The following is a 16,336-nucleotide window of genomic DNA, read 5'->3' as shown; positions in this document are numbered from 1 at the left end:
AATCTCCGCGCACGCTATGTTGTGCGTTGAACAATTCAGCGTGTGCGCTGGCAGACGTATTTGGATTGCGCGCTACCACATTGTTGCCTGTCAACATTGGTTTATGGGGGTGGGGAGGAATATGGCTTCATGTCATCATTGTGTGTGCAACACCTAGCTCCCCAATTTGTGTTGTTGTTAAGGCAATAGAAACAAATTAGTTCGATCTTTCGATCGACCATCGATGCTTGGTCGATCCTTATTATTTATGAAATCAATTAATTTACTATTGTTAATTGTAATAAAATAGTAATTTGTGCCTGTAGTGATATTGTCCAATACAAATTTATCGTTAATTCTGATTAATTAGTTGATAGTTCATTAATAACATGCATCGAAGCAGCATCGACGATCGATCCAAAGATCGAACTAATTTGTTTCTGGCGCCTAAGTGCCAGGAGAATGTTGTCCTTGGATAAACTAAGGTGTCTCAACTGGATATCCATCGCCCCTCCAAGGGTCATAGCTAAAGTGAAGCTCCTCTTTAATTAAGCTTGACTAAATTGGATATGTTATCTTATTTTTCAGGATCGCCATGTAGGGATGCCAACAGGAATCCCATCAATGATGGTCTAGAGATTCAAACCTCGATATCTGGTCCATGTGTAACTTGTCGGTGTATGAATGGAGAGGAGAGCTGTCTTGCCCAGGCATGTCCACCAACTCCCCCAGGTTGTGTTGCTGTCAATATACCAGGACAATGTTGTCCTAGGTTCAACTGTACAGGAGGTAGGTCACATAGCGTTGGCAGAGTGCAACACTATCGTAAGTGCAGTAGAATATAATAGCTGCCTTTTGTAAAACACCTATTGCTTGCAGCACAATCCCCTCATCATGCTCATTGTAAAGTGTTGATGTTCTGTATACCCCATGATGGCTAAGCTAACCCCAAGATATTACCTTTACGTGTAGTTGGGTGTATTTCTAGTGTTATTGGTTAAAAGTAATTACATTTATTGAAATGTTGCAAATGGCAGCTATTGCATTCTACTGCACTTACGATATTGTTGCACTCTACCAGTTAATGATGCACCTCCAGCTTTCCTCAAAAACCAGCAGGCTTGGTAGTGTGTTGCCATTACATGCACAGAACCTACAATCTTGGAATAAAGTCTTGGGACACTTGAGTAACATGCATTAAAATCAACCCGACCCCTTTGTACAATGTTGATGGGAGTCATATTGTCAGCCAATGTCAACATTGGTTTATGGGGGTGGGGAGGAATATGGCTTCATGTCATCATTGTGTGTGCAATACCTAGCTCCCCAATAAGGTGTCTCAACTGGATACCCATCACCCCTCCAAGGGTAGCTAAAGTGGAGCTCCTATTTAATTAAGCTTGACTAAATTGGATATGTTATCTTAATTTCAGGACCGTCATGTAGGGATGCCAGTGGGAATCCCATCAATAATGGTCGAGAGACTCAAACTTCAATATCTGATCCATGTACAACTTGTCGGTGTATGAATGGAGAGGAGAGCTGTCTTGCCCAGGCATGTCCACCAACTCCCCCAGGTTGTGTTGCTGTCAATATACCAGGACAATGTTGTGATAGGTTTGACTGTACAGGAGGTAGGTCACATAGGTCTCTGCTTGGTGTCATTTATCGCCCCAGTAGCATAGCCAAAGGCTTGACTTATTTTTTTAGGACCTCAATGTGTGGATGCCAATGGGAATCCCATCAATAATAATGGTCAAATTCCAACCTCAGATCCATGTACAACTTGTAGGTGAGTGAATGATTTGGCAAACATATATGTGACACGATCAAGGGAAATGAGTCGGATGTCGCTAATATTGATTTTGAGATATCAGATTGATAAATTGATGCAACTTTGCAAAGAAAAGCTGTACTAACATGGGGTTTTCAGTTTCTGCAAGCTCTAAATGTCCTCTTTAGAAACAAATGTAAAACTCATTTTCGACCAGGGTCGACATGTGACTCATTCCCCTTGATCATATCACATATACAGAAGGGGCTGTGGTATCAACAAGAATTAGCAAAATTTTTCAGCATAGAAATTAAAGAGGTCCATGTCTGTTTGACTTTACCCTCTGGATCTTTTAGCAGGTTCTGTTCATTCCCGTCCTTTCTTTAAAAAAAATAAATCTTCAGTGTACAGCTAGAAGAAAGAAAATGAACAGAAACCAAAAAATTTAAGACAGAAAGAAAGCGGAAAGAAAAGAGAAAAAAAAGAAACACAAAAATAACAAACCAATTGAAAGACAGATAGATAGAAAGAATGACAAACAGATAAAAGAAGAAATGCTATTAACAGGTATGAGATTGTTCAGCTGAATTCAGCTTTTTTTACTATTCAAATTTACACATTTTTTTTAATTTTCAGCCCAATTTTGGGTCTTTTTTGCCAATTTCAAGCTGTTTTTCAGTTTTTTTGTTCTACTTCAGCTTTTTTCAAGCAAAGCCACTCTCATGACTGATTAAACGGGGACATTCTCCCAATTTATTTTCACTAAAAATATTTATGATGCCATTTTAAGATGCTAAAATATATTGAAACCATGCAACCCAAGATTCTCAAAATCCAGTCTAGTTATATTTACTATTCTTCTCTACATCCTCCTTCTCATGGTCATCACCAATAACAGATGCAATAAAAAGCTTAAATGATTTTGATTTAAACTTTAGATCCAAACACAAGGAAATAATTCCTACCTCGGAATTTCCAGATGGTACTCCATCTTTCATCAGCGAGTGAGTGACTGTATCTGGTCGAGATTTTCTTGACCTCACTCACTCGCTGATGAAAGATGGAGTACCATCTGAAAATTCCGAGGTAGGAATTATTTCCTTGTGTTGGATCAAAAGTTGAAATCAAAATCATGATTTATACCAACACAGATGAACTTTCATGAACGAAAAAAGCTTATTACTTCTCTTTCCTGTTCAGGTGTGATGACATGCGCTAATGCGCCTTGTCTAAATGGGGGTACATGTCAGGATACATCAGAGGGCGCTTTCTGCACATGTCCAGCAGGGTTCTCTGGAGATAGATGCGAAAGACGTAAGTGTACTCTATATCAACTTGGTAAGCCTTAAGTTATGACATGACAGGCCTTACCGTTTAAGGTGAGGCTCGGCCGAACTCAGTTTCTAGTGAGCGATTTTCCTCTTGCCATATCGCTTTCTGTGAATTACCTAAAATTGAATCCAATATACATGTATTCGATATATTGTAATAAATTAGCCTTAATCCATGAAAACAAAAGAGAGGGTGTCAACAGTGCGTAAGTGTTTCATATTGATACAAATGATATTTTAAACCTAGAGAGTGATTCCACCACTAGAGTTAATTCGACAATACGCCTAGCAATGTGCTAGCGAGTGATTTACCATTCGCCTTTAAAATCTAGATGGCAAGGCCTGCATGATATAACTAGATTAGAATTTGAGCCTTAAGGGATCTGGAATGAGCGTTTTGAGCGTTTCGACAGTATTTTTTGTGGAAATGAGAAATCATCAGGCATATCGAATTGCATTCTGAATACGAAGAATGTCTTTCCGATATCAAATAATTTTCATTTTTGAAATTCACGATATAATACAAATTTTATGACAAAATATTAAAACTTGATATTTTTCAAATTTTTCATATATAACAGTCCTCAAAGTAATTTTATAAATCTAATGATATATTCTTAAAGTGTATGTAGCTGGGAGGAAAAGCCGACGATCAATTGAAAATTTTGACATTTCATATTGAAGATATGGATTTTTTTCCGAAAAAGACCTAATTTTTTTGGGTGTTTTTGGAAAAAATCCATATCTTCAATACTTAACGGTCAAAATTTTCAATTGATCGTCGGCTTTTCATCCCACCTACATACACTTTAAGTATAAATCATCAGATTTGTAAAGTTTACTTCGAGTACTGTTAAATTTTAAAAATATCAATTTTTAATCATTTGCCAAAAAATGTGCATTGCGTAATTTCAAAAATCTAAATTATTTGATATCAGAAGGACATTCTTCATTATTCAGAATGCAATTTGATATGTCTGATGTGCTCTAATGTCCCACAATAAATACTGTCCAAACGTTCATACCCCATCCCTTAAGAGACATGCTTATTACAAGATCACCTTGCACTGTGCACATATTGTTTAGATGTGTCTTAATTATTTAAATCAAGTGCTAAAAAGTGCAAATTGGCTCATTATCATAATAACAAATATGCAAATTAGACCCCTTAAAAAGTAGCCTGAGTTTTTAACCATGGCCTATCTTTCCAAGAATACCTGAAGTCAATTTACTTATTCATGCAGGGGAAATACAGCATCAAACATTAACAACCTATTACTACATTTGTAACTGAAGTAAAAAGCAGTTCTTTGATTTACCTCTAACTTGTTACTGATATAATTTCATATTTTATGGCAACAATTAAAAAAAATAATTTTAGATTTGACCAAACTCATACATGTCTTATGATTTTTCACACTATAGCACCAATCAGTCTTGATCCTTGCAATACTAACCCTTGTGAGAATGGAGGAGAATGCATTACACTTCCTAACGATGGTTACTTTTGTAGATGTCCTTCTGCATACACTGGACAAAATTGTCAAATTGGTGAGTATATGTGACCATCCAGCACAACTGAGCCCTGAAGTCGCCAATCATCATTTTTGAGATATTCAACTAAAATATTCTGCTTGAAATTAGCTTTAAAATGATGTATATCATGTCTATAGTACTTGACATTTAAGTAGTGAAAAATCAATAAAACAGTCAATACATCCTTTGTTTCCTATTGTTTATTGTTAAGTTCAATGGAGCATATCTCAATAGTGGCACTGGCAACATCCGGGCTCAGTTGTGGAGGATGGTCACATATGTGGGTTGGTGCATAGTGAGTGTGTTGGGTATGGGGAAAGGAACCTGGACAAATTCCTTTCACTGTCAGAAGAGGCTTGTGGGTGTGAATGCAATGGAGCAAATAAATGCAGCCAATGTCCTCAATCGTAGCACTATTGTGTAAAGTATTATCTATATTTTGAAAAAATATTTCAATGATTTTTCCCACCAGCACCAAGTCGCGATCCTTGCAATACTAACCCTTGTGAGAATGGAGGAGAATGCATTACACTTCCTAACGATGGTTACTTCTGTAGATGTCGTTCTGGATACACTGGACAATATTGTGAAAATGGTGAGTCTGTAATGTTGTTGGTGCATATTGTAGTGTGTTGGGTAAGAGGAATGAAAGGAAGTAAGGGGGAACCTTGCCCTGGCCAGACATGAATATTGCTGACTTTTCAACTTTTTACTAACTGAATTAAAACACGGTTCTTTGATTACCTTTTACTTATTACTAATATAATTTCATATTTTTTGGCAACAAAAAAAAATTCAAATTTGACCAAACTCATACATATCGTTATGAATTCGGCAGATGGCCGAATCCGGATTCGGCTTTTGGTAAATTAATTTTACGCATTCATTACTTTTGAATTTGAGAATAAGGGATCAATGCTACATGGTTAGCTAATGGGGACTCACAGTACGGTCAAAGACGATAACCGTTAAAAAATTGATATGCTGCCCTCTATAGGTAAGGCATTGATCCCTTCAGTGTTGCCAGTCTTCAGGAAATTTCCTGATTTCAGGAAATTTTACTTGGATGATCCTGTACAAATGTATAGGTAAAGTACATTTTTCAGGAAATATCTTGTCATATCAGGATTTTTTTACAACACTGACTGGCATCTCTGTCCCTTGTTCTCTAATTCAAAAGTAATGCATGCCAAAAATGAATTTACCAAAAGGCAAATCCGGATAATGATATCTTAAAGTATTATCTATATTTTAAAAAATATTTCAATGATTTTTCCCACTAGTGCCAACCAGGCCTGGTCCATGCAGTACTAACTCTTGTCAGAATGGAGGAGAATGCATTACACTTCCTAATGTTGGTGACTTATGTAGATGTCCATCTGAATACACTGGACAATATTGTGAAATCGGTGAGTCTATAATGTGATTGGTGCATATTGTAGTGTGTTGGGTAAGAGGAATGAAAGGAAGTAAGGGGGAACCTTGCCCTGGCCAGACATGAATGTTACCGACTTTTCTGATGTTGGTTTTACGATTATATCATGGTTCTTAAAAGTAGTAATATACAGATCATGGAAAACCACTAGCTGGCTATGTTAACACATCTATGATACTAACGAAGCTGCAAGTCTAAATTATGATAATTTTTACAATCCTTCAAATTAGCAAATTCCTAAATGGGCCTTTAAAAGTGTAGGTAAGGATTACTGGGTGTAGGGGATGGGAGGGAAATACACATAATCAGTACTGGATTCTCAAAATAATGCTAAAATAAAAATATCTTACCCATGTTATGCTAACCCCTGAGCATTACCTGTTGATGTAACATTGCCTCTGATTGGTCAATTACATGATATCTTCACTTTAATCACCAATCAGAATGGAGCTTTGCAAATTTTTTTTGTGGTGAAATTATTCTAACAATGTTGCTGATTGGTCCAATTGATAATGAAAACTTCTTTTTGACCAATCGGCAGGTAGTTCTCATGGGGTTAAAAAAAAAAGAAGATACAGTTGGGTTGAGGACGAATATTTTTTCTGAGAAAAGTTTGTATAAAGAGGTGTGGTTCTGCATTCTTTTTTACACCCTATCCCCAGTTTTGATTCTAAATGCTTATATAGTATTTGAATTTGATGGCCTTTAATCAGGGCCAGATTTACCTTTTGGGGGGCCCTGGGCATGGCCAAAATTGGGAAGCCCCAAAAACGCACCATGTGGAAGGCATGGAAGTGGCTAAGGTTTGGTGGTGGCAGAAGCAGTAAAACCTAGAAGGGGACAGGCATATTTTGTTTTGATTTTAATTGGACTGTTTCGCGCGAAGCATGCAAGAAATTCAATTTCAGACTGTTTTAACCCAAATGAAGGTAAATTTTGCTAATTGAAGGGCCAGTGCACGGGAAGCACACAAAATGTTACGATGTTACCATATTTTGACCCAAAACATCTGGCCCAATGGTAAATCTGGCCCTGCCTTTAATACTAGTATGAAAATATATAATGTTAAATACCAGATTTGATCAACATGAGCTTTCTTTCACATCCATGCTGTTCTTTGCAGACAAAATCACTGCCTCTTCACCTTCTATTAGGCCTTATATAGGAGGGCAGTAGTTTGTTAGTGACAGAGGTACTGATGGGTAGATATGTTATGAACTTGATTATATCATGCTCTATCATTAAATCTTCCAACATATTCTGAATTGTTTTCAGAGGTTGGCATTCCAGATGATGGCGATGACATCACACCACCAGATATCGACAATTGCCCACCGAACATCCAGCATTCTGTACCTCAAGGTTTCTCCTATGAAGAAATTGAGTGGGATGAACCATCGGCAACTGACGCATCAGGACCTGTCACTGTACAGTTCATGCCAGTAGCGCCTAGAACATATGTGCAATCAGGAGGTCCTCCCAGGATGATCCGATATGTGTTTGAAGATAGAATGGGAAATGAGGCCGTCTGTGCATTCTTTGTATCTGCTGTCCGTAAGTTCAATTCGATTTCTATAAAACATGAGGATTTATGTTGCCCTTTACAGAAAGATACCAACCACTAATGGCGCAAGACACGCCTTTATAAACCAGCAGATTATGCTCGCACAGATGGTTTTAAATTCACTGTTTTCAACAGATTTCCTGCTTTTTTTGATCAACTTCCTCAAGATCTCCGTAATCAACTTCTTTTCAGTTTAAATGGGTTTTTAACAAATTCCAAAGAGCACTTCAAAAATCTCAGCTGGAATTGATTTTTATAGAGTGTTTCTTATGTAATATGTTTAGTTTATTCATTTACCCCACTCTAGTTCATGGGGAGAAATCCTGTCTTCTTCGGGGTGATCTCTGTTTTGATGTGTTGTTTTTGCAGAGTTTTTAGGTTTAGCCACTTTGAAAGTGACTTTTGTTACTCTTGGCTATCCTTGCCAGAGGCTCTGTGTCTTGTTCTCCTGTTTTTGCACACCGAGGGAGTCTTGGATTCCTCATCATGGACTGGAGTCTTGCCTTTTAATAACTATATGAAAATAACTCATGTTAATTGCTGGTCAATTGAAAATGTTATATACTTTTAATATTTAGAGAATAAATGATAGGATTTTGTCTTTTGCCTATCAATATCGTGTCATAATGGATGGGCTGGCCAATATTTTGAGTAGTGGATGCGGCGCGGCGGTATCTACTACGATAAAAATATTGGCCAGCCCATCCATTATGACACGATATTGATAGGCAAAAAGACAAAATCCTATCATTTATTCTCATTCTTATTCAGTTTTAATGTAATTTTTGCGAGAAAAACTGCCTTTTTCAGAAAAAAATAAAGTTACTTTTGTGAGGACATCCCCGTTGTTTAAATGAACGAAACCATCACGAACATCTAAGCCGCCGAATCGCGTTCTTAGTTCTCGCATGTGTATTACGCGAACGCATAATCGCGCGATCATTGAGGAGCAACAAGCGTGCCGCCGTTGCGCGGCGGCGGGCGCCCTGACTAATATCACTATCAACTATTGTGAGATATTATACACCTGAAAACCAATCAAATTATGTGAATTCTTTACAAGACGCACCCATTGAATAAGAATTAGAGAATAAATGATAGGATTTTGTCTTTTGCCTATCCAATATCGTGTCATAATGGATGGGCTCATTCTTATTCAGTTTTAATGTAATTTTTGCGAGAAAAACTGCCTTTTTTCAGAAAAAAATAAAGTTACGTTCGTGAGGACATCCCCGTTGTTTTAAATGAACGAAACCATCACGAACATCTAAGCCGCCGAATCGCGTTCTTAGTTCTCATACGTGTATTACGCTTGAACGCATTATCGCGATCATTGAGGAGCAACAAGCGTGCCGCCGTTGCGGGCGGCGCAGCGCCCTGACAAATATCACTATCAACTATTGTGAGATATTATACACCGAAAACCAATCAAAATACGTGAATTCTTTACAAGACGCGCCCATTGAATAAGAATGTGCAATCATTGTATGTGTTTTACTGTATGTTTAATGTTTTTTATCTGGCAAATAAAATGAAATGAAATGAAATGAAATGAAATGCAGAATCCTAATCAAGCTATATAAAGAATAATCATCACAGCCAGGATCAGCTCCCAGAGTTGTGTAAGAATAGATTTTTTGATTTGATATGTGCGGGGTTTGACAACCCTGGATAACCCCAGAAAGCCTCTATCGAAGCTTATTTCCATTGGGACCATTTGAACACTGGGACGGATTGGGAACAGACGGGTTAACACCCTACTGTTTTCGAAACTGGCTGCGAGATACATGTACAGGTATAGCTCTCTGCACACAGGACCGACGGCTTAACGTCCCCTCCGAAGGACGGAGTAATTTCATGATTCATTTACCCAATTCAAAATGAATCACGGGGAGAGCTGAAGTCTGAATTTAATCTACAGAAGTTGCCAATTAATTTCAGACCTTTTTTCCAAGTCAATATCCCAGTAAATCGCCACCACTGGAAATTGACTGTGACAAATTAGCCATAACTTACTTGTCCAGGGGAATTATAAGCTAGCTCAATTTTTTTTACAAGAAAAAAATGTTGACACTGCGATAGCTTGAACTTATACAAATGACATTGTTATGTGCCTGCACCACAATTAGATTAAATATAGTACTAAACAAGAGATATATATTAAAGATTGGCATCATTTTTGCATATAATGAAAGAAAAAGATAAAAAGAATTTATCCCGTCTGATGTCACTGTCAATTACGATCCTTGATTGGTTTACACAGGTTAATCAGCGGCAGAAAGGAAGACCGATCTATCTGGTGCTGATCGGAGAAAAGGAATAGCAGCAAATGGCGAAAAATTACGATTACTTTTACAAGGCAAAAAGCAGCTTTTCTAGGCATTGTGGACATGGTGCCTTCGGTTAAGAAAGTTTCCTACTATAAATACCTAACTTTTGAGATGGTTTGCATGTCGAAAGGTGCAAAATTAACAATAAGGTGCCCGGTTATAAATCCGCATTCAGCAAGTCATCATCGACACTTGTAAACAAACCGTGCTAGAATTTGATTGACAGATGATGTCAGATGCGATAAATTCTTTTTATCTTTAGTCTTTAATTATAGTAGCATTGTCAGAAGTGATGTATTACTTGAAGGGGCATTTTGTAATCCGCCTCATACCCCAGTTTTTTCAAAAAAAAGTTGAGACTTTTATACCAACCTGGCTATGTAATGTTTTTGTACAAATATTTCTTGCAGATTCATTAGCATAGCAAAAATATCATCAAATTTGTATTTGTGTTCTGTTAACAGAATGAAATTACAGCACAAAATGCAAATTCTGAATCAACTAAAATTTTGGAAATAAACTTTTTTCATGGATATATCTAAACAAACATACCGTAAAAAGAGAATGTTTGAATCACAAAATAAATTGTCTTTGAGACATTTGTAAATGCATTATTAGTTCAAAATCATAATGCTTCTATTTAAGATGAAAAGGTTAACATGATACCTGACGATTGCACCAGTAGCGTAGCCAGCGGGGGGGCAGGTGGGGCAGAGTGCCCCCCCTGACAAAAAATGAAAGAAAAAAGTGCCCCTCTGACAAAAAATGAAAGAGAAAATCAGGAGGGCAAAGGAAAAGAAAAAGGCAAGGAGCCCTTTTCTAGCAAAAATTCGGGCCAAAATAGTGTAAAATACAAAAATTTTCCAGCGCTTACGCAGCACATTACATTGTAACAATAAAGCCCTTTTAGCCGGATAATGGGCGCAAATAGTGTAAAATACCATTTTTTTTTTCATGGTATGCGCCAGCACACCATCCCAATAAGGCTCTTTCGGGAAGCTCAAGACATACAGTCTCTACATGTATGTATTGTATGATACAACTGCAATTTTTTTCGTCTGTGCCCCCAAAATTTTATTTTGCCCCCCCCTGACCAAGAAAGCTGGCTACGCCCCTGCCTGCCTGCCTGCCTGCCTAGTGCCCGGGGATAGCCGGGCAGTTTATAACAATAGGGCATTGACACAAATCTTGTCCCTGTAGGGCCGGCCATGTGTCATATCTTGAAAATCAATGTACTATGAAAGCCGGTTAGATTTCATGCTGGAATTTGAATGTATGTGATACGGTACTAGAATAGTGATGTGATTAATTATGATTGTAGGGGGGGATGTACATAGGCCTGTATGTTAAGTAGTTAAGCTTATAGATTTCATGCACGTGAAAATGAAGGCTGTTGATAATGCACTTGTCGATTGAAACCCTGACCCACTCCAGCCCCTGCCTGCAGTAGCGTAGCCAGCGGGGGGGCAGGTGGGGCAGAGTGCCCCCCCTGTCAAAAAAATGAAAGAAAAAGTGCCCCTCTGACAAAAAAATGAAAGAGAAAATCAGGAGGGCAAAGGAAAAGAAAAAGGGCAAGGAGCCCCTTTTCTAGCAAAATTCAGGGCCAAAATAGTGTAAAATACAAAAATTGTCCGCGCTACGCGCGCACATTGTAACAATAAAGCCCTTTTTAGCCGGATAATGGGCGCAAATAGTGTAAAATACCATTTTTTTTCAAGCGATGCCGCCAAGCACACCATCCCAATAAGGCTCTTTTCGGGAAGCTCGAAGACATACAGTCTCTATGTATTGTATGATACAACTGCAATTTTTTTCGTCTGTGCCCCCAAAATTTTATTTTGTCCCCCCTGACCAAGAAAGCTGGCTACGCCCCTGGATTGCACTCTTTTTTAAAATCTTTATTTCATATTTTGTTTTTCTCATCAGCGGTAGGAACTGAAAACACCGTACCACCAGTGATAGCAAATTGTCCTGCTGATATCCCAATGACAGCAGAAGCCGGGGAACCTTACGTCATCGTCAACTGGGAAGAGCCTACTGCTACAGATGGCGACACAGAGGAACCACTTGTTAGAAGATCACACAAACCTGGTTCTAGGTTCCCAATTAACCGCCCTATTACACCAGTTACTTACGACTTTTCTGATGCTGCTAACAATAAAGCTGTTTGCACATTCACTGTGACCATTATAGGTAAGGATATATGTAACACGATCTGGTCCATGGGGGAAGGAGACATTTTTGAAAATTGAGCTACTGTAATTTAACATTATACATACAATAGGCTATCATTTACTGAAACCACCAAGTGTCTAGCATACTTGGTTCTTTTTTTATGTCTATTTTCTTATGTATTTTATTGTTTTTTCCTCCATATTTTTACCTTTATCTCAGTTTCAAATTTGCCGCCTTTGGCCCCCATGGACCAGATCATGTCACATATAATAAAAGACTAATAATCAAATAAGCAATAGTGTTTTATATTTATTCAATTAATCATCCATAGTGATCAAAGCTAATAATATTTGTAATTCAAACATTTAAAGTCCCATTCAGTGATCCAGCGAAAGTGTAAAAAAATTTAAATTGTTTATAAATTGTTTAAAAGTGAAGGATAAGTCATTCAAATTGTCATTTGATATTTTTGAAATGAAAAATTTGAAGAAAAAAACCCGATGAAAACAGCAGTGTTGATGAAATTTAAGTACATGTATCTATATATATTGTCAGTATATAAATTACAGATTCATGTAAAATGCCTGATTTTGTCTTAAATACACGGCTTTCTGCTGAACCACTGCAGGCTTTGTTAGCACATCTATGACAATGACTAAAGTACCAAAATCTGAATTTTGATCATTTTTACGATCGTCCGGACACACCGTTGTTTAATGGCATGTAGAACTGTATTCATTTTTAAGCAAAGTTGAACACTGATGGTGCTATTTATCTTAAATCTTGTTTGCATCTTTACAAGGGGTAGACACTTGGCTTTAAAACATCATACAACTGAGTAACTGCTGTTTATCATGAAATAAAAGGAATAATTACTCATATTATTGGGCTAAATTAAATTTAAAATATATGTAAATAGCGCCCTCAATTTGCATACAATTGTACATAGAATAAAAATTACCACAAAAAGGCAGAAAATTGTGGAAATTTGATCAAAGAAATGAAAATCCATTTTTAAGTTTAAAATAGCTAACAATTCTATGTGTATATTAGTGTGATAGCTGTTGGAATTGTAAGGGTCTAGAATTGAATGTAATTCTGTAATGTTTTGTTAGAAACATTAATAAATAATCACATCAAACAACCGTGGCCATAAGTAAAGGTTTACATTGACTGCTGAATGTTTGTGTTTCAGGCTCTAGTGTACCTAGTGATCCTTGCTCAAGTTCTCCATGTGAAAATGGAGCAGAATGCTTTTCCAGGGGCAATGCTGGATACTACTGTTTATGTACTGATGATTATACAGGGGTCAACTGTGAACGAGGTGAGCGTTTTACACATTCTGTGTAGTTTTTATCCATACTTGTTAGGTTAACCCTAACAGGACGGTATACTACAAAATACTACTTGATATATGCGCCGTTCGTGCATGCATCCCACGTGGTGTGATGATGCAATCGCCCTAAGTGATATATAGGCACGGTTTCGCTGGCCAGCGAAGCCCAAGACCCGTGGCAAAGTGTCGCCGACCCAGTGCCTGGCATGCGAGGGGTCTCGGGTTCGAATCCCACACAGAGCAAACAACTTCTTTCCTTCTTTTCTCTCTTTATTCCTTCCTTCTTTCCCTTCCCATCACCAAAAAGCCCCTAGGCGGTTAGGGTTAGGTTACCACTATCGAAACTCAATATAGGCTTCCTTAACCCTAACAGGACGTACAAAATACTACTTGATATATGCGCTGTTCGTGCATGCATCCCACGTGGTGTGATGACGCAATCGCCCTAAGTGATATATAGGCAGAGCAAACAACTTCTTTCCTTCTTTTCTCTCTTTATTCCTTCCTTCTTTCCCTTCCCGTCGCCAAAAAGCCTCTAGGCGGTTAGGGTTAATCAAGAAGTCTAGCCTCAAACCAGGCCACTGATAACTATAGTGAAAATTATATGAGGATGGTCAATATCACAATGTACATGTTAACACAAATTAATTTGACTGATAGTTAATACATAAATTTTAGACTGTTCATTGGTTAAAGCTATAATGTGTGATTTGCTCGATAGCAACGCCCCTCAATTTTTGTTGAATCTCTACTTTTTGCATGATTGTAATGCCCAATGGTGTACTAAAATACCATGTGAATTAATTACAGTAAAATTTAAGTTTTTACCATAAAACCGAAGATCTCCACTTTTATTCTGAGTTCACCAATCGAGTGATGGCTAAACACATCGCGTGTATGTGTATTATTGAATCAGTGACATGTAAACTGTGTGCATATCGTTATTCGTCTTTCGTCTTGACGTATAAACTGTGTGCATATCGCTATTACGTCTTGTTTGGTCGTCCTAAGTGTATAAAGCTACACCAATATTCATGATAATAATGCGATCGGCGAGCTAATACACCCATTGTAGTCGCTGGAATGAAATAGCAATTTTGTTTGTTTCATGTCATTTGTTTGGCTCAAAATTAAAAGGGGGACAATGTGATCAGTGAAAACTAACATTTAAATAGGAATCTATTCTTTATGCAAATCACACATTATGGCTTTGATTGCAAGTAGAATTTTTTTGCCATCAACCACAAAACAGGCCCGTATGCAGGATTTTATTTGGGGGGTGCTGATTTTGAAAAAGTGGACCTTTTTCCAAGGGGGCGATTTTGTGAAAAGTGGACAAAAATTTGGACCTTTTTTGTCCAAAAGATTGTAAAAACCTGATTTTTCAGGGACTTTTTTGTATACTTTTCCAAATTTAGGGGGTGCAGCATACCCCCGCACCCTCCTGCGTATGGGCCTGGCACAAAACGTAACAATCCTCCACACCTTGGTCACACAGTGCAGTGAGCGTGTCATCTATCTGTACAGATGAGACTGTTATCTCCTTAGTGCAATTTGCTTCTATATTACCTCATGGGTTCACCGATTAACCGCCTGAGCACTACCTGCTGATGTAACATTGCCTCTGATTGGTCAATTACATGATATCTTCACTTTAATCACCAATCAGAATGGAGCTTTGCAAATAATTCACCCCAATTTTTTTGTGTGGTGAAATTATTCTAACAATGTTGCTGATTGGTCCAATTGATAATAAAAACTTCTTTTTGGCCAATCGGCAAGTAGTTTTCATGGGGTTAAGTTACAGGGTAATTTTGATAAAAAGGTACATCAAAACTTGTTATTGTTATATAAGATATGAAATATAATATAATTTTCTTGAAATATTATAAAATATTTTGTATCAGTGATATAAAACAAATATATACCATCTAAAATTTGTGTAATGTCAAAATGTAATCGCCCAATGAAAGATGTGTTGTACCATTCCACTCACTGTTCAAGCTTGTGGAATGGAACAATGGGCTATCCCATTTAAAATACACACTACCCCTGTGGAAATATCTTCCACAGAGGGAGTATGTTTTTCAAATGTAATTGGTCAGGATTAATCATTTTGAAACCCATACTCCCCCTGTATTATGGCTTTACATATATCTTCCACAACTGGAGTGAGTATTTCAAATGGAAGTTATCCAATTGTCTATTTTATTCAAACTCCTACTCCCTCTGTGGAAGACTTTAGATAAATGTTCCACAGGGGGAGTGTAGATTTTGAATAGAATAGCCTAATCCATCTTCATCTTGTTAATTTGTTTTCGTAAACTAGCAAATTTAGCAAAAGACACAATTTGATAGTGACAATGTTGCGCTAAAGCAATATTTAATAGCGACTTTTGAGTTTAATTTCTTGCTTCTTTTTTCAGAATCAGATGGCAGCAATACATGTGCTGTTACACGCTGTCCAGAGAGAACCATATGTCAAGATACAGCCACTGGAGCTGTCTGTGTACCTAGCCCTGATCTATGTTTAAGTGCCCCCTGTCTAAATGGAGCAACATGTGTTCCTAGAGGTAATACATATTACTGCCAATGTGCTGCAGGATATACTGGGACTCTTTGTGATAGACGTAAGTAGAGTCATCATGACAATGATTGATAATTATGTTAAAATACAACCTACCCACCTCCACCCTACCCCCATTGGACCATATTTGGCAACAAAACATAATTGACAGATATGGACAATACACGGTTCATAAATTGCATGTAACCATCTGGTATTACTCCTGATTCCAGAAAAAAAATTGGATTTAAGAAAAAATCATCTTGTTTTGCCAAACGAAACATAGCTAAATCCTAATCCTTTAGTTAGT

At 37.5% G+C, this 16,336-nt stretch overlaps 1 protein-coding gene across 1 annotated transcript in view; it reads left to right on the top strand.

Annotated features, from left to right (window-relative positions):
• LOC140136472 (uncharacterized) overlaps nt 1-16,336 on the top strand; it is a 122,466-nt gene that overhangs the window by 63,242 nt on the left and 42,888 nt on the right. The window contains exons 19-28 of the mRNA XM_072158194.1: nt 568-768; nt 1,413-1,613; nt 2,954-3,067; nt 4,510-4,635; nt 5,093-5,215; nt 5,904-6,029; nt 7,331-7,609; nt 11,876-12,142; nt 13,320-13,448; nt 15,887-16,090. Of these exons, the coding sequence (XP_072014295.1) occupies nt 568-768; nt 1,413-1,613; nt 2,954-3,067; nt 4,510-4,635; nt 5,093-5,215; nt 5,904-6,029; nt 7,331-7,609; nt 11,876-12,142; nt 13,320-13,448; nt 15,887-16,090 (1,770 nt within the window). The remainder of the gene's footprint in view (nt 1-567; nt 769-1,412; nt 1,614-2,953; nt 3,068-4,509; nt 4,636-5,092; nt 5,216-5,903; nt 6,030-7,330; nt 7,610-11,875; nt 12,143-13,319; nt 13,449-15,886; nt 16,091-16,336) is intronic.

The sequence above is a fragment of the Amphiura filiformis genome, chromosome 16, assembly GCF_039555335.1.
Source record: "Amphiura filiformis chromosome 16, Afil_fr2py, whole genome shotgun sequence".
NCBI lineage: Eukaryota > Metazoa > Echinodermata > Ophiuroidea > Amphilepidida > Amphiuridae > Amphiura > Amphiura filiformis.
Note: the sequence above shows the minus strand (reverse complement) of the source record. Positions and strands in the feature narration are given on the sequence as shown.